General features: G+C 49.4%; 1 protein-coding gene across 28 annotated transcripts in view; it reads left to right on the forward strand.

Moving 5' to 3' along the window:
- Epb41l1 (erythrocyte membrane protein band 4.1 like 1) overlaps positions 1-15,346 on the forward strand; it is a 122,662-nt gene that overhangs the window by 73,324 nt on the left and 33,992 nt on the right. For 12 of the 28 annotated variants that reach the window (XM_058575340.1, XM_058575341.1, XM_058575334.1 and 9 more), the window contains 10 exons: positions 865-996; positions 1,489-1,531; positions 3,745-3,820; positions 6,261-6,479; positions 8,805-8,892; positions 9,037-9,189; positions 10,912-11,009; positions 11,255-11,430; positions 13,172-13,320; positions 14,201-14,236. In XM_058575340.1, coding sequence (XP_058431323.1) covers positions 865-996; positions 1,489-1,531; positions 3,745-3,820; positions 6,261-6,479; positions 8,805-8,892; positions 9,037-9,189; positions 10,912-11,009; positions 11,255-11,430; positions 13,172-13,320; positions 14,201-14,236 — 1,170 coding nt within the window. The remainder of the gene's footprint in view (positions 1-864; positions 997-1,488; positions 1,532-3,744; positions 3,821-6,260; positions 6,480-8,804; positions 8,893-9,036; positions 9,190-10,911; positions 11,010-11,254; positions 11,431-13,171; positions 13,321-14,200; positions 14,237-15,346) is intronic. The other 16 variants (XM_058575337.1, XM_058575338.1, XM_058575346.1 and 13 more) reach the window with 6 other exon arrangements.

Genomic DNA, 15,346 nt, shown 5'->3' on the forward strand with positions numbered 1-15,346 from the left:
CCATGGTTCCCAGCGACTGCTTCAGCTTGCCCCAGAAGTGCTTGGAGTGTTTGGCTCAACCAGCTCACTCTCTCAGATGGGCTCCTGTAGGCTCAGGAATTCTCCTGTCCAGGCCTGGTCCCTGAAGAGACCTCATTCTTTCTCTGGAGTTCCCTAACTGGGTGGCAACTGACCTGGATCTCTTGACTGGTGCTTGTCTTCACACCCGTGGGTTTGGCTTACTAGACTGGCTTTGGGCTTTGTTGTGCTAAATCCTCATGCTGTGTCTGTGGTTCAGAGTAGTCCCAGGCCTCCTTGCTTTGGAGTGGGGAGAGGTGAGTCCAACTGTGCTGCTTTCAGCGGAGGCTGGTTGAGGTCCCCTGAGCCTCTCTTCCACCTTACATGCCACCTGGGGAGGCCGTGGCCCTCCAGACTGGTCTCTCTTGATCTCACTTAGATTTAGTGAAAGTCACACTATGACTCTAAGTCTAGGCCTTCCCCTTCTTCCCCTGCCCATGGCTCTCACTTTTTAGGGGATTCTTCTCTTCCTCTCCCACCCGAAGCTTAGGACTTTGGTGTTCCACTCCTTCTCTTGATTGATGTAAGGAAGGAGAAATCAGTCACTCCCCACACTTCCACTTCTACTTGCCCCAAGCAAGTCCACGATCTGGAGAAACCCCAGCAGGACTTGGAAGAAGGCTTGGCTGGGCTGAGCACTGTGCCCTGTACAGCTCAGCAGAGCCATGTGGCAGGAGTGTTGAGGTCCTGTCCAGACACTGGAAGCCTCTTGAGAACTTTCTGGGTGTCCAGGTGGAGCCAAAGGCAGCTCCCAGTCCCACCCTAAGGTGTTTTCTAACCTCACTGCCTCTCTGTTTTATCCTTTAGAAGCATGGCCGGGGCCAGGTGCTGTTTGACCTGGTCTGCGAGCACCTCAACCTCCTGGAGAAGGACTACTTTGGCCTGACCTTCTGTGACGCTGACAGCCAGAAGGTACCTGGCTGGGGGCCGGCCGCGAGGGTAGGCCTCTCCCCAAGGGTCTCTGTAGTCCTGGCCGTATCCCATGACTTCCATCAGACCTTCATTAGGCACCTTCCACTTGCATGTCCCCAAGGATCAGCCAGCCCTCTCCACCCTCTGTTCTGTCTCCACCCCATCCCCAGTCCTTTCTTGATGACTTGTAGTCACCCAATATGGGTATCTGGAGAGCCACAGCATGGCCATGTGAGTTGCTTAGATGAACTGAGGAGCCCTGCCAGTGTTTCTTCCTTCCCTTGTGGTTGCAATACCTGGTCACTGTGGCTGCCCCAGGGCGCTGGGTTCTAACTCTGGCAGGGAATCCAGACCTCAGTCCCCTCACCTTTCTGTCCCAAAGGAAAAACTTCTTTTGCCAGGGAAGGGTGTTCCCCACTAGCAAGTTTTCCCAACTGGCAATTTCAGGACATTTCTCCCTTAACCCCGTCTGGCCCTCTCCTCCATCTTCCCTCCAAAGAACCCTGTTTTCTCTTTCAGAACTGGCTGGATCCCTCCAAGGAAATCAAGAAGCAGATCCGGAGTGAGTGGCTTGATGTGGCTGGAGATGCTGTAGAAGGGTGGGCTGGGTGAACTGCTCCCTCCGACTTTGCTCTGCATCGCAGGTCTAGGGGGAGACAGGGCAGGAATGATGTTGACATTGTTTCACAGATGATGAGACTGAGGTCCAGAGAAGAGAAATGACTGTGCAGTCAGGCAAGTTAGCAGAGGAATCATAAATGCATTTAGGACATTAGTTCTAGAAGGTACCTTGAGAGTTATTCAGGACAGGGGACAAACAGATGGCCTGGAAACAGTCACCCTCCTGCCCAGGGTCTAGTGCAGATTTCAGTAACCAATGCCCCTTTCCTCAGAGGCTCAGAGAGGTGGTTACTTACATAAGGTCACAGAGCCAGGTGTTGGCTGAACCAGTTGAGCCCTGGCCTCCCAACCCCATCCTTCACTCTGTTCAAGGCCCTGTGAGGGCAGACAGCAGGCCTTCAACTTGTCCTTCCTGGCCTAGAGAGAAAGGCATGTTAGGAGGGCTGTGGCAGCTTTCAAATGGAAGAAGTGGGAGTTTGGCTGCCTCCGCAAGGGGCCTCAGTCTTTAAAAGGATACAGAGCCTGGAGGCAGAGATGCCTCCATTAAGGGCCCCTCCCCCTGGCTGTGGTGCTCTCTCCTGGACTCCCTGGTCCCCTGGCTGGAAAGCTGTAGCAGAGCCTGTTGCCATGACAGCAGGCAGCTGGGCCCAGGGATGCCAGCTGACTCCGAGGGAGGGGGCTTGAGGAATTCTTCCTGTAGGTTCCTGTCAGTTGAAGACAAAGAGGCAGGCCACAGGCAGAACGCACTTCTCTGGGGCTGACAGGGTCCTAGGCCTGGGATCTAGATTGTCCTTTAGCAGCCCCAGCCCTGCTCAGAGGCCTACCTCTCATGCTTGAAGGAAATGAAACAAGTACAGGCAGCCAAGTGTAGAGTACAGTGTTTAGTGAAGACCAAGGGCTTGGGGAAGAGGCAGTCAGCTGACTTCAGTCCTTGGCCTCCCCCTCCACCCTCCAGAGCTTGCCCATAGCGCTGCCCAGGCATGTAGCAATTGTTCCTTGTGGCACCTTAAACCATTGAGGAGTACGCTTGGCCCTTAGAAAGTGCCTCCTCCAGTGGATCCCCAGTCTCTGTCCCTCCTCCTCTACCTCCCAGCCGTTCATCCTACACCTGCCCTTTGGCCTCCTTTCTGTTGTTTGTAACAGCCCCTCAGCTTTCTGAAGGTGGCTTCATGAGCCCTTGTGTCCTGAGCTTCAGCATCAGGTGTAGCTCCTCCAGAGCCTCAGTGCCGTCACCTAGGATGCCTGCAGCAAGTCCTCTGGGCCCTTGCTTCTCCTTGGCATGTGGACTAATAATTCCTGTCTCATGTGGTGGTGGGGAGTGACAGTTAAATGACAAATGCATGCGTAGTGCCCAGCACAGGTTTGTCGCTCACTTTTTTCTTCTGGCTTCCCTGGGGCAGTTGGGGCAGACACTGGGGCCAGAAGGCTTGGATTTGAATCCTGGCTCCAGGTAAGGCAACTGAGGCAGAGAACAGTTCAGCAGCACAAGAAGTAGTGATGTTATCATAGGTACAGCATCCACCAAGGTGCCTGTACACAGTACACCCAGCATGTACTAGCTATTGTTATTATTTATTATTACTGTTATCCCTGAGACAGTGATATCCCTTGGGGCTGCTTTTTCCCAGGAGTCCTTGTGGTCAGGACCCTGGGTTCTGGGATCAGATGACCAGAATTTGGATACCTGTTCTCTGCCACCAACCAGGAGAGTGACTTAACCTCTCAGAATCTTCAACTATAAAAAGGAAACTTGACCTCAGGTTGGTTACGAAGATTAAATACTACAAATGCACATGAAATTGAGCCTATTATCTCCTGGGCCTCCATGTGCTCACCTGCAAAGTGGGGCTAATCACAGGACTTCCAGGGTTGTTTCGAGGTTAAGTGAAGTGATATTTGTGAAGTAATTCACAGTGTGCCTGATATACAGCAGTAGTTCTCTTTCTATCTTCCCATTGATAGCTCACAAGGCTCAACCTGGGCCTCAGTTTCCTCATCTGTCAAATGGGAACAATGTTCTAGGCTCCATGATTAGATTATCTTGAGATTTAGAGATAGGAGAAGACTTTGAAGACTTGCTGGTAGGCTGGTGCATCTGGGCCACTCTTTGGAGTGATGTGGTCTCTCTGATCTCTCCCCATCTTCTCCTCTCAGGCAGCCCCTGGAATTTTGCATTCACAGTCAAGTTCTACCCCCCTGACCCAGCTCAGCTGACGGAAGACATCACCAGGTGAGGGGTGGGCCAGGAGTACTGGCCCTGTGGGATTATGGATGAGGGCACTTGGCCTGGGAGACATGGAACTGTAAACAACAGCAGATTCAAACGTGGCTATCTGCCGGGGCCAGGCCTTTGGCAAAGGTAGCAGGCTGTGTGAGAGAAACAGGGAGGCAAATGCAGTGGCCAGTGGCAGCTGACCCTTGACCTCAGAGAAGGTGGTCTCACAGTGGTCTTTATGTCCCATTGTGAACTTAGAGAACTGAGTCCATTTAAAACAGCCACTGTTGTCCCATGGGAATTGGGCCTAATTTTGTAATGAATCTAGAGATTGGAGAGTGAAAACTGCAAGCTTGAAATGTTGGCAACAGATGCAAACTTTTAAAAAGTGGTGTTGGGACAAACCCCACACAAGTGAAGGCTGATGTGCTGGTGGACACCAGTTTGCAGTGTTGGAGATAAGGAGAGAGTAGGGGGCTTGGTCCTGTGTGTCATTCTGTGTAGATGTCAGGCATGTGGAGATCAGATGAGGCCGGTGACCACCATGGAGGGGAGGGCAGTCTGGGTGCTGGGATGAACATGGCTGCATACCCAATCTGCTGCCTCGGGCCAGTAGATAAGGTGACCTGAGGGTATATTCAAAGGAAGAGCCCAGCATCCTTCTGAGTGGGAGCTTCCATGGGCTTATCTTGTCTCCAGGAACCAGAGCAAGAAGATTCCCCATCTTTATCTAAGCCCCAGCCAAAGAGATGCCCTCATGTCAGGCTATCCTGGGACTGTGTCATTCATGTCATAGGCCCTACACCCCCAAAATAAGAATGGGTTTGAAGTTCTTCTGAAGTGGGAGAGGCTGCTAAGCCATCTCCTCTGTGCCCTCAGGTCCCTTTTTAATGCCTGCTGCCTATTTGACAAACAACAGACCAAGGTCAAGATGCTGACTCTGGCCTTGGGAGAGAAGACAGATGTTCCTGGAGTAGATCAGGCCCCAGGCCTTGGCCTCATTAGCCCCACTCTGGGCCCTTAGGTTAGTTCAGTGCCAAGGTGACAGCAGTTGGATCTGAACTCCAGAGCTTTAGGCCAGCACAGCCCCCATCCCCTCTAGTCTTGTCCCCTGGTACCTCTCCTCTTTGTGCCAGACTCTGGGCATTGGGCTTCCAGGAACACCAAGAGGGAAGTTAGCCCTGCCCAGCACAGATGGCCCCTGGAGGTGGGGTGGTAGGAGCAGCTGATCTAGTCAAAAATAGTTAGGCCCAAAATAAACTGGTCAAAATGACAAATTGATTGAAATGAAAGATTGGTCAGAGAGTTTGGCAGTAATTTCTGAATTTTTAGACTTTTGAACAAAATATCATAGGCCCATACTTGATGCTTATGACGTTTGAGCTACTGATCCTGGGTCTACACCTTGGCCCAGAGCACACACTGAGGCTACATGTACTTTTTTGACAAGGCTTCAATTTGACTCCAAAATGTCACAGAGTACTAAAAATTGGACTAAGTAAAAGCCATTTGAGAGAGAAATAGGCAGTTGAAAAAAAATGGTGAAACAGCAAAAATGGGCAGGAAGGCATCACTGGCTGAAAATATCCTAAAAAAAAAATTATTTTGAATGCACAATAACCAAAAAAGCAATAACAAAATGGTTTTAAATGGTACTAAAAATTGTAAAATCATCCGAGTGTGCCTATAAGTTATAAAAAAATCATGGCTTGGTGGTCGGAAAATGTTTCTTTAAACCAATTTATTTTTTAGATAATTCAGTTAGAGCTGGAGGCAAAATAAAAAGTTTTGGGAAAGCATTGGCATGCAGGTCCATCTGGGCTGTGGAGTATAGTACAGAGGTTAAAATGAATGAGGTAGAGTCACTACACTCACATACGGCACGTCTTTGGTGAGACAAAGTGAGCTGCAGAATCAGATATACCATTCAATACCATTTACAAGTTAAAAACACCCATCCATCAAAACCACATACATTTTTGTGTGTCTGGTGGAGAAATGTCTAGAATACAACATGGATAACTGTGTTGACCTTGGGGAGGAGATTAGGAATGAAAAAGGGCACTAACAGGAAATTTAGAATCACCTCATAAGTTGTATTTTTTCCTTATAAGACTATATTAATTGTATAATTAAAATTACAGGACATTTTTAAAAGGATAAAACCAGCAAAGCAGTCCTATTGAGCTTGAAAATGAATTAGACATTACAAATACTCTTTTGGTAGAAAAAAGACCCTTCAAATTTAGAAATGTGCCAAAATGCTGAAAGTGGTGTGAAATGTCACAGAATCATCTCACAGGATACAGCCAAATGATCAACCCATGAAGTTCCAGTGTCTAGGGGTGTCCTTTTCCACCGAGCCATGTGTTGAGCCGCTTGGTTCCAGGGACCCAGCCGGGCTGGGGGGTCTGAAGGCGCAGGCCCAAGCCCACATCCTCTCTCCCTTCTCCAGGTACTACCTGTGCCTCCAGCTGAGGGCAGACATCATCACAGGCCGGCTGCCCTGCTCCTTTGTCACACACGCCCTGCTGGGCTCCTATGCTGTGCAGGCAGAGCTGGGCGACTATGATGCCGAGGAACATGTGGGCAACTACGTCAGTGAGCTCCGCTTTGCTCCTAACCAGACCCGGGAGCTGGAGGAGAGGATCATGGAGCTGCACAAGACATATAGGTAAGAGGGCCTGTTGGCCTTTGACCAGAGGACTCTTTGCAGACCTGAAAGTCCTAGACTCCTGGTGCTGTGCTCTCTGGACCCCAGCTGCCTCTGCTCCTAACCTGAGGTGTGTCTGGGAGCAGATCATCTCCATCCGACAGGAATGACAGTGACTAGCTATGTGACTTTAAGTAGTCTCTTGGGGCCTCAGTTTCTTAAGTTCCTATATGGATGTGATAATTCCCTGCCAGAGTCTCTGAAAACCAGTTTATCCGCCACTTAGAGATAATAATAACTATGTAGAGTTATTGTGGACATAATAATAACTGCTGTGTGCCTCCAAGTAAGCATCCTGATGTCTGGATCTTGGCATAAAGTTCAAAAGTTTGGACTCGAAAACCAGCCTGCTTGGGTTCGCCATCTGGCTTTGCTGCTTTCTAACCAAGGGATCTTGGCACACCATTCTACTTCCTTGTGCTTTGGCATGCTCATCTGTTCAATGTGGTGCTAGTAAACCCACCCTGTAGGGTTGTCAGGAGGGCCACATGGCACATATTAAAGACACACTGAATGTTGGCTCTTAGGGTTGCTATCTGTGAGTTGAGAGGTTGAGTAGTTGATTGTGCTGTGGAAAGCACCTTGTTCTAGGAGTTAGAAGATAATTAACCAGATATGTGTTTGTGGCTGGTTATTTAGTCTCTGAAAACCCTATTTTCCACGTATAAATGCACAGAATTAGCCAATCACTGTTTCTCAACTATTGCTGTTTGGGGCAGGAGAATTCATTGTGTAGGATGTTTAGCCTCCCTGGGTCCTAGGCTTTAAGTGCTCACAACACCACTTAGTTATTGTAACAACCAAAATGCTCCCCACCATTATTTCCAAGTGCTTGTTCTGTAGGGCATTCTAACCCCTGGGGGTAACCCTTGGATCAAAATGGATCTAGGGTCCTTTTAAGCTAGAAGTACTTCAGGCTCCAAGCTTAAGGTTGTTAAGGGAACCCAATGTGATAAATGATTTGAAAGTGCATTTATGAACAGTGAAGTGCTTTGCCTGTGGGAAGGGCCATGGTGATGTTATCTTGTTACTATGGAGGATGGAGAGAATGACGAGGGTTGCATCTGTGGGCTGCATCTGGAGAGGAGGGGTGGGAGATGCATAGAAGAGCCTGCTGGGGTGTGATGAATGCTGGGTCAAGGGCAGCAGCAAGTACATCTCTCAGAGACTTGCAAACCAGCCATGCTTGGCTAGTACTTTCTGCTTGGTGTTGTGTTGAGTAGGATCTGACTGGTGAGCCGTGGTCATCTGGGCACAAGAATGAGGGGCTGCCCACCATCTGTCATCCCTGTCTGAGATAGCAAGGTGCCTTGGGGATTTGCAAGAGTCATAATAATTCAGAGAAGGATATTCAGATCAATATGGGCTGGAAATAAGCTAATGATTGTCTCTATAGCTCTTTGGACTTAAAGCACATTGACATTTAGCATCCAGGTGTCCCAAGCACATAGTGGCCCAGAGGTAGACAGGGGAAAGGAAACAGGCTTGGAGGACAAAAGAGAAAAATGTGATGAAGTGGTTAGTAGTATGAATTCTGGAGCCACCTTGTTTGGGGTTAAATACTGACTCTGTGACTTAATAGCAGTGGGCCCTTGAGCTAGTTATTCAACCTCCCTGCTTCCTCATCTGTAATATGGGAATGACCATGATACCTACCTTATAGGGTTGTGATAAGGATTCTGTGAATTAATATACATAAAGTGCCTAGAACAGTAACCCGCACATGGTACTCAAAAAACAGTTGCTGTGACTAAGTATAAAATGTAGCCTGAGTTTCCCGACAGCCAAAGCAAAGAAAGAACCTTGATTAATTACATAACTTTTCTTTTCAGAAAGGAGAATGTGTACTTGTTCTCCAGGAGAGATAAAGTAGCTTCTCAAACAAAACTCTGAGAGACCTATCTTATGTGGGTAATAATTTAGGAGCCTTGGGTGATTATAATGAGCGATGTCTTCAGCAATAGTGTCACAGTCATGGAGGAGGAAGATTTATAGCTCTTGCTTAATTCAGTAGCAAATGAGATAAAAATATGACTCTGACCAGCCCTTGTCTGCTTTTTGGAGGAAACGAGACTGGACCAGAGTTTTGTGGGAGATGGGGATGGCTGGACAGAAGTGGGGATGGTGGGCTCACCTTCCTGCCCTGAGGACAGAGGGGAAGGACTCAAATGAGGCTCAGCTACCCAGTGTCCTAGAAGCATGGGTTCTGATGGTGGCCACCTTCAGCCAGCAGGATTTGGCCTGGGTCTTTCCCACAGTCCTGAGTGATCACTTTCTTTCCCTCAGGGGCATGACCCCGGGAGAAGCAGAGATCCACTTCCTTGAGAATGCCAAGAAGCTTTCCATGTATGGAGTTGATCTGCACCATGCCAAGGTACTGCATTCCCCCTGAGGAACCATCAAGCGCCTCCAGAGGACTTGGTGTGCCAGACCCTGTGTTACCTGCAACTTGGAACATTTTCATTTCTTGTTCCTCAAAGTTCATAACTTTTTATTTCCCCTGATCTTTATAATGCAGGACTCTGAGGGCATTGACATCATGTTAGGTGTCTGTGCCAATGGTCTGCTTATTTACCGGGACCGGCTGAGAATCAACCGATTTGCCTGGCCCAAGATTCTTAAGATCTCTTACAAGAGGAGTAACTTCTATATTAAGATCCGGCCTGGGGAGGTAAGCCTGCCCTGGGACCCCTTGCTCCTCCTGGGACTGACCAAGTGTAGCTGGCCTGAATTTTTCTTACCCAGGATACATAGACTGGGTCCTGGGGATCATGGGAGACAGAGAGATCCCTCTCCTTGGCTCCCCACAGACATCACACTTTGGGTATATGTGTGCATGCATGCGCATGCACACACACACACACAAGCATAAATAAGGTAACTACAGTTCACTTTACACAGATAAATGAGTACATGTGTGTGCACACATGTTGGCCTGCATGTGGTCCTCCAGCATGTATGCGAATGCACAGGTGTGAGACCACACACATACAGATATGTGTCCACACCTCTTTCCCTTCAACTCCACATCTCTTGCATCCAAAGCCATTTGGTTCTACCATTAGAGTAACTGTGACCCACCTGATACTCTTCTCCCTGCTACACGAAGGCTGTGACAGCTGCCATTTCTCATCGACATCTTCACATAACCCTTTTGCTGGCTTCCCTTCCTCCTCTTGTGCTCCAGGCCATTTTCCTCTGCTGCTAAGAAGATCTTTAAAATCCTTTAAATTGAATCCTTCCAACCCCCAGCCTCACCTTCCTCACACTTGTTGCCTGAACTTTCAGGAGGGCTCTTTAACTCTAGGGTTGAAGTTGAATTCCCATGGCCACCTACCTTTCCCACCTCTCTCTTGCCACTCCTCCTCATACCCACGATGCCCTAGCCCCTCCAGCCTTTCCTGCAATCCTTGAATAAATCAAGTTCCTTCCTCCCCTGTATCCTTTGCATGTGATGTTCCCCCTGCCCAAAAGTCTCTTCCCCCTCTTCTCACATGGTTGGTTCCTCCCTGTGTTAGCTTTCTGTTACTATAACAAAATTTCTGAGATAATAGACTTATAAAGAGGAAAGGTTTATTTTGGTTTATGGTTTTGGAGATTTTAGTCCTTGTCTGATTGGCTCCATTGCTTTGGGCCTGTGGTGAGAGCCCCAACATGGCAGGCACGCAAGTAGGACCAAACTTAATTTCAGGGCCAGCATACCAAAAAAAAAAAAAAAGGAAGAAGTGCTTTTGACGGTATGCCCCTAATGACCTAAAACCTCTGCTAGGCCCCACCACCTAGCACCATGCTGGGAACTAAGCCTTTAACACACGGCCCTTTGGAGCACATTAAGATCCAAATTCTAGGGGCTGAGATTGTGGCTCAGTGGTGGAGCACTCGCCTAGCATGGGTGGGACCTGGGTTCGATCCTCAGCATCACATAAAAATAAAGGCATTGTGTTGTGTCCATCTACACCTAAAAAATAAATATTAAAAAAGAAGATCCAAATTCTAGCCTGTCCCCATCCTTCAGATCTCAGCTCAAAGCACACCTGGCTAGAGGGCAGCCCTGGTCACCTTTTCTAAGTCACCCCAACCCCAGGCTGCTCAGTTGTCCCCTCCTCTTGCACATCTCCCTTTATTCTCCTCATAGCCCTTGTTCATATCTGCAGTTACCTTGTTTACTCATTTATTATCTGAGTCCCGCACTCCCTGGCATCTTCTGTCTTGTTCTCCACGGTGGCTGTGTATTTAGCACTAGGTCTATCCTAGAGGAAGGGCTTGATCCGCCTTGTTTATTACATGAATGAACCAGCCAAAGTTGCACATGCCCCAGAAGAGGTTCAGACAGGATGGGCTGGTGGTGGGAGTGGCCCCAGCCTGCTTCTCACCCACCTATCTTGGTTTTTAGTACGAGCAGTTTGAGAGCACGATTGGCTTTAAGCTCCCAAATCACCGGTCAGCCAAGAGACTGTGGAAGGTCTGCATTGAGCATCACACGTTCTTCCGGTGAGCTGACACTGGGCTGGGGTAAGCAGGGATGAAGCAGAGGCCATACGGGTAGAGGGGAGCAGGAGGAGAAGTTAGTGGAGATGGCAGGGAAGCACCCCCTTCCGCCAAGTCTCCCTCTTCCTGGACCACTTCGTGGTGTTGTAGTTGATGGGGAAGTGGGACAGAAGGCCTGCTGTGGTCTAACCTTGGGCCTGGCAATGCAGGTCTGATCCTCCCTCCTCACCTCCATCCTTCCACTGCAGGTTGGTGTCTCCTGAGCCTCCACCAAAGGGCTTCCTGGTGATGGGCTCCAAGTTCCGGTATAGTGGGAGGACCCAGGCACAGACCCGCCAAGCCAGTGCCCTCATTGACAGGCCTGCACCCTTCTTTGAGCGTTCTTCCAGCAAACGGTACACCATGTCCCGCAGCCTTGATGGAGGTATGTCCTAAATTGGAAGTGGGAGAAGAGTGTTTTTTAGAGGCAAGTAAGGGAGTGGACATGCCAAGTTCCGCAGAATGAGTAGTGATTCTTAGTGAGCAGAGTGAGCAGGAACACATTGCAAGTTCATTCATACCAATCATGGCAGCCCTGAAGCACCACTGTACCTAGGCAGCTCTTGGTGATTCAGTGCCAACTTTCCCACTACCACTTGGGATGTGCCACTGCTGCTCTTGGGACTTCCCACAGCTTCCCTGAGTCATGACCTTGTGGGCTCCTAGGTTCAGCCAGATGGTTTTCTGGGCCTCTTGCCTAAGAAGCTCAGCAATGCGCAGATTGACATCCTACAAGGAGAATGCATGTGTGGTTCATGCAAAGGAAACGACAATCTCTGCTTCCCTTCTGCAGTTACCATTCCTATTTCAGGGGCTAAATGAAGCCCACTCTTTGGAGAGCAGAAAGCAGCAGAGGTTATCTCAAAGCTGGCAGAGCTCATCAGAGGAGAAGCAGAAGTCTGGACTCTTAAGCCCAAAGTCTAGGCTCTCATCCAGACTCACTGGAAGATCACCAGTGGGACCTTTCCTGTCTTGAGGGTCTCAATTTATTCTCTGTAAAAACAGGGATAAATAGGGATAGTAATCCCCATGGTAGCCATCAACACAGAGTATTGCGCAAATCACATGAAATAGTGTGCAAAAACGGGTACTTTGCAAAGTGAGTATGCATGAAGAGAAAGGATGATTAGCCAGGTTCAGTGATGCATGCCGGTAATCCCAGTGACTTGGGAGGCTGAGGCAAGAGGATCACAAGCTAAAGGCCAGCCTCAGCAACTTAGCAAGGCCATGAGTAACTTACAAAGATCTTGTCTCAAAATAAAAAAATAAAAGGGCTGGGGATGTGACTCAATGGTAAAGTGCCACTGGGTTCAATCCCTGGAACAATAATAACAAAAAAGCATAATTATTCTCTCTATTTTCTCCTTTTAGAGGAGGCCAACGCCAAGGATAAATATCTATGCTCTAGTTATTTTAATTCAGTGTTTTCCAGCCTATTTTTCACCAACACTCAATCCATGAGTGTGATTGGCTTATGCTCAGTGCCTAGTGTGAGGTCTATAATCCTACCCTGATTTTCTATTTCAGAAAAGTATTTTGAAATACCAGTTAGTGAGAAAGATGTTTACTCTAGGGATCCCCTTGAATTCTCACTAATTTATAAAGAAGATAAGTAATTTGCAATCTTTAGGACTTTAGTTTTCACCAGTAAAGCTAATCTTACGATATTTGTATATTGCTAAATAATGATCAAGGGAGTATTCTGTCACAAGTGACCACAGCCCAAACAGCAACATTTATGGGCCAGCATCAGTGGAAGGCTCACTCCTTCCTGAATACTCTCTTAAATGCTTACACACATTAGCTATTTGTTCCTCACCCCAAGTGTCTGTAGCAGGTACTATGTATGGATGAGAAAACCAAGACCCGGAGAGATTGTGTAATTTACCCAAAGTCACAGAGCACAAGTTGGATTTGAGATTTGAAATCTAGCATTGCAGAAAGTAGGAAGGGGCCTGGCTGGGAGACAGTTCTGCTACTCACCAGCCGTGTGACTAGGAGTGGGCAATAGGTTGGAGGCTTGGAAGTTGGCTCCACTGAAAGCATGGTTAAGCAGCAGCTGGGCTGACCTCCTGTCCACGCACAGACCTCTCACATAATCATCTTGTCACCTCTGCCCACTTTAGCAGAGTTCTCCCGCCCGGCCTCAGTCAGTGAAAACCATGATGTAGGGCCTGATGGTGACAAGCGGGAGGAGGATGCAGAGTCCGGGGGACGGCGGTCAGAGGCTGAGGAAGGAGAGGTCAGGACCCCCACCAAGATCAAGGAGCTAAAGGTACGAGCCTGGCTTTCCTTTACCCTGTGCACTAGGGATCAAGAAGCCAACCCATGGTTTAGATTTACCTCTAGTTATGGCCAGTCACCCTTGCTGTGGGGTGCTCAAGGCCTTGCCCTTGGGCCTTCCTGGGTTGGGAGCAGGGGTGAGCATGCTGTCTGACCTATGCTCTTCCCTCTTCTTGCCCAGCCTCCCTGGGGGGCCTCGTGCCCTGGAGGACTTGGGCCTCCTCTGGCTCACTCCTTGTCTGCTCCTTTATAATCTGGCTCTGCATTGCCTGCTTCCTCCCCAGAGCATGATCAGATGTCACCATGGGCCTCACAGGGTGAGGTACAGGTGTGTCCCCTTCCTGATGCCTTAGCACCCCACCCTCGGTGCTCCTGCAGTAATGCACAATCTCAGCCTTACATGCACTCACTCTCAGACACCCCCGCACCCCTAGACTGACACACAAGGCTTCACACACAGGCATGGGCACACATAGACCAGGCATGGCTTCCTCTAGGAGTTGTTAAGCAGGTTTTTTTTCCATCGTTTAGTTTTGCCATGTGAGCATAGGCCCCTGGACACACCCACTGCAGCAAGAAGCATGAGGCCCCAGACACCTCGAGCCCCACAAACCAAGAGTGGCTCTGCCTGCTTTCCTCCAGAACCCTGTGCCCTTCTTTGCCTTTCTGGGGCAGTACCCTGCTTCCCATCCCGCACCTACTCTGGCTACCTCACTGCCCTATGGGTGGCCCAGCAGCTTCCTGCGCCCGTGCTGCTTGGTGGAGTGTGAGCGTGCTGGGCCACCTTGCTGGACCAGGCCAGTCGCGGTATCTCTAATCTGTTTGCTCTACTGACCCTGATGGTTCCTTTCCCTCCTGCCATGTCCCACTAGCCGGAGCAGGAAACCACGCCGAGACACAAGCAGGAGGTACTGCATGGGACCTGTCCCTCCCTACCCAGCCATTCAGACCTCCAGCTCATGTGTAACCATCTCACAGTCCTTCCCCGGCTCATTCCCCCGACACTACCTCAGCTTCATCTCCGCTGGTCCTGCCCTCCTCCTTCCTGTGATCCCCCCTCTCCAGTCACCCTTGCTTCTGCCCTTATGGAAGCTCATCTCTCCAACTCCCTTCTTGGACTCTGCCCCCAACAAGCCATCTGTCCCTCCTTCCTCACCCCTGCCACCCTCCACCTAGCTTCACTCTCTACCTCTCCAGCCCACCTGATGCTCCATGCTTGCTTCTTACCTGACCACCCCACCTGTGTCCACCAGCTCTTCCAGGCCACTCTGTGCTTCCATTTAGCTCATCTCCCTGCATCCCCCACTCCGACCCTTCCTTAGATTCATCTCCCCCACAGCACTGTTTGGTCACTCCTCCATCTCATCTGTGTCCTCACCTGAGTTTCTTTTGGTTTCTCTTGGCAACCAGATGTGTGTGGGGGTTGGGGGGGCGGGAGGGGGGAGCATTTGAGCACATCTGCCTCTGCTCAGACTCCAGTTCACTTCCCTCCAGGGCAGCTGCTGCTGCAGCTCCACCAAAAGCCTCTTCTCCTTTTCTCTTCCTCTTCCTGTTTGTTCCGGCCCTCAATTTATTCCTCCTGTGTTCACTACTGCTTCCCTTTTACAATTTCCAAGAGGAGGAGGTTTATCCTTGGGCTTCCAAGGGAAAGGGCCAGAGGCTGGGCCATAGCAAGGGCCTGACCTGGGAGCCCTGAGATCTGGGTTCCAACCCAATTCTGCACTGACTCTTCGAAGGTCTTAGGAAAGTCTCCTCGAGCCCTAGCCCCCATCTGCATAGTGAGGCATTTAGACTAGGTTTCTTTTTTTCCTTTTATAATGGTTATGGTATTTTAAAATAATTATTTTATTTATTTTTATGTGGTGCTAAGGATCAAACCCAGTGCCTCACACATGCTAGGCCAGTGCTCTACTGAGCCACAGCAGGCCCATGGACTAGGTTTCTTCAATGCCCTGACCGTCAAGTCTCCCAGGTTCCCAGATTCCCACTATACCATGTTCCCTTTGGGAGCATGACAT

Source organism: Marmota monax, unplaced genomic scaffold (genome assembly GCF_021218885.2).
Source record: "Marmota monax isolate L192 unplaced genomic scaffold, Marmota_monax_Labrador192_F-V1.1 WCK01_AAM20220418_F8-fsc00014, whole genome shotgun sequence".
Classification (NCBI taxonomy): Eukaryota; Metazoa; Chordata; class Mammalia; order Rodentia; family Sciuridae; genus Marmota; species Marmota monax.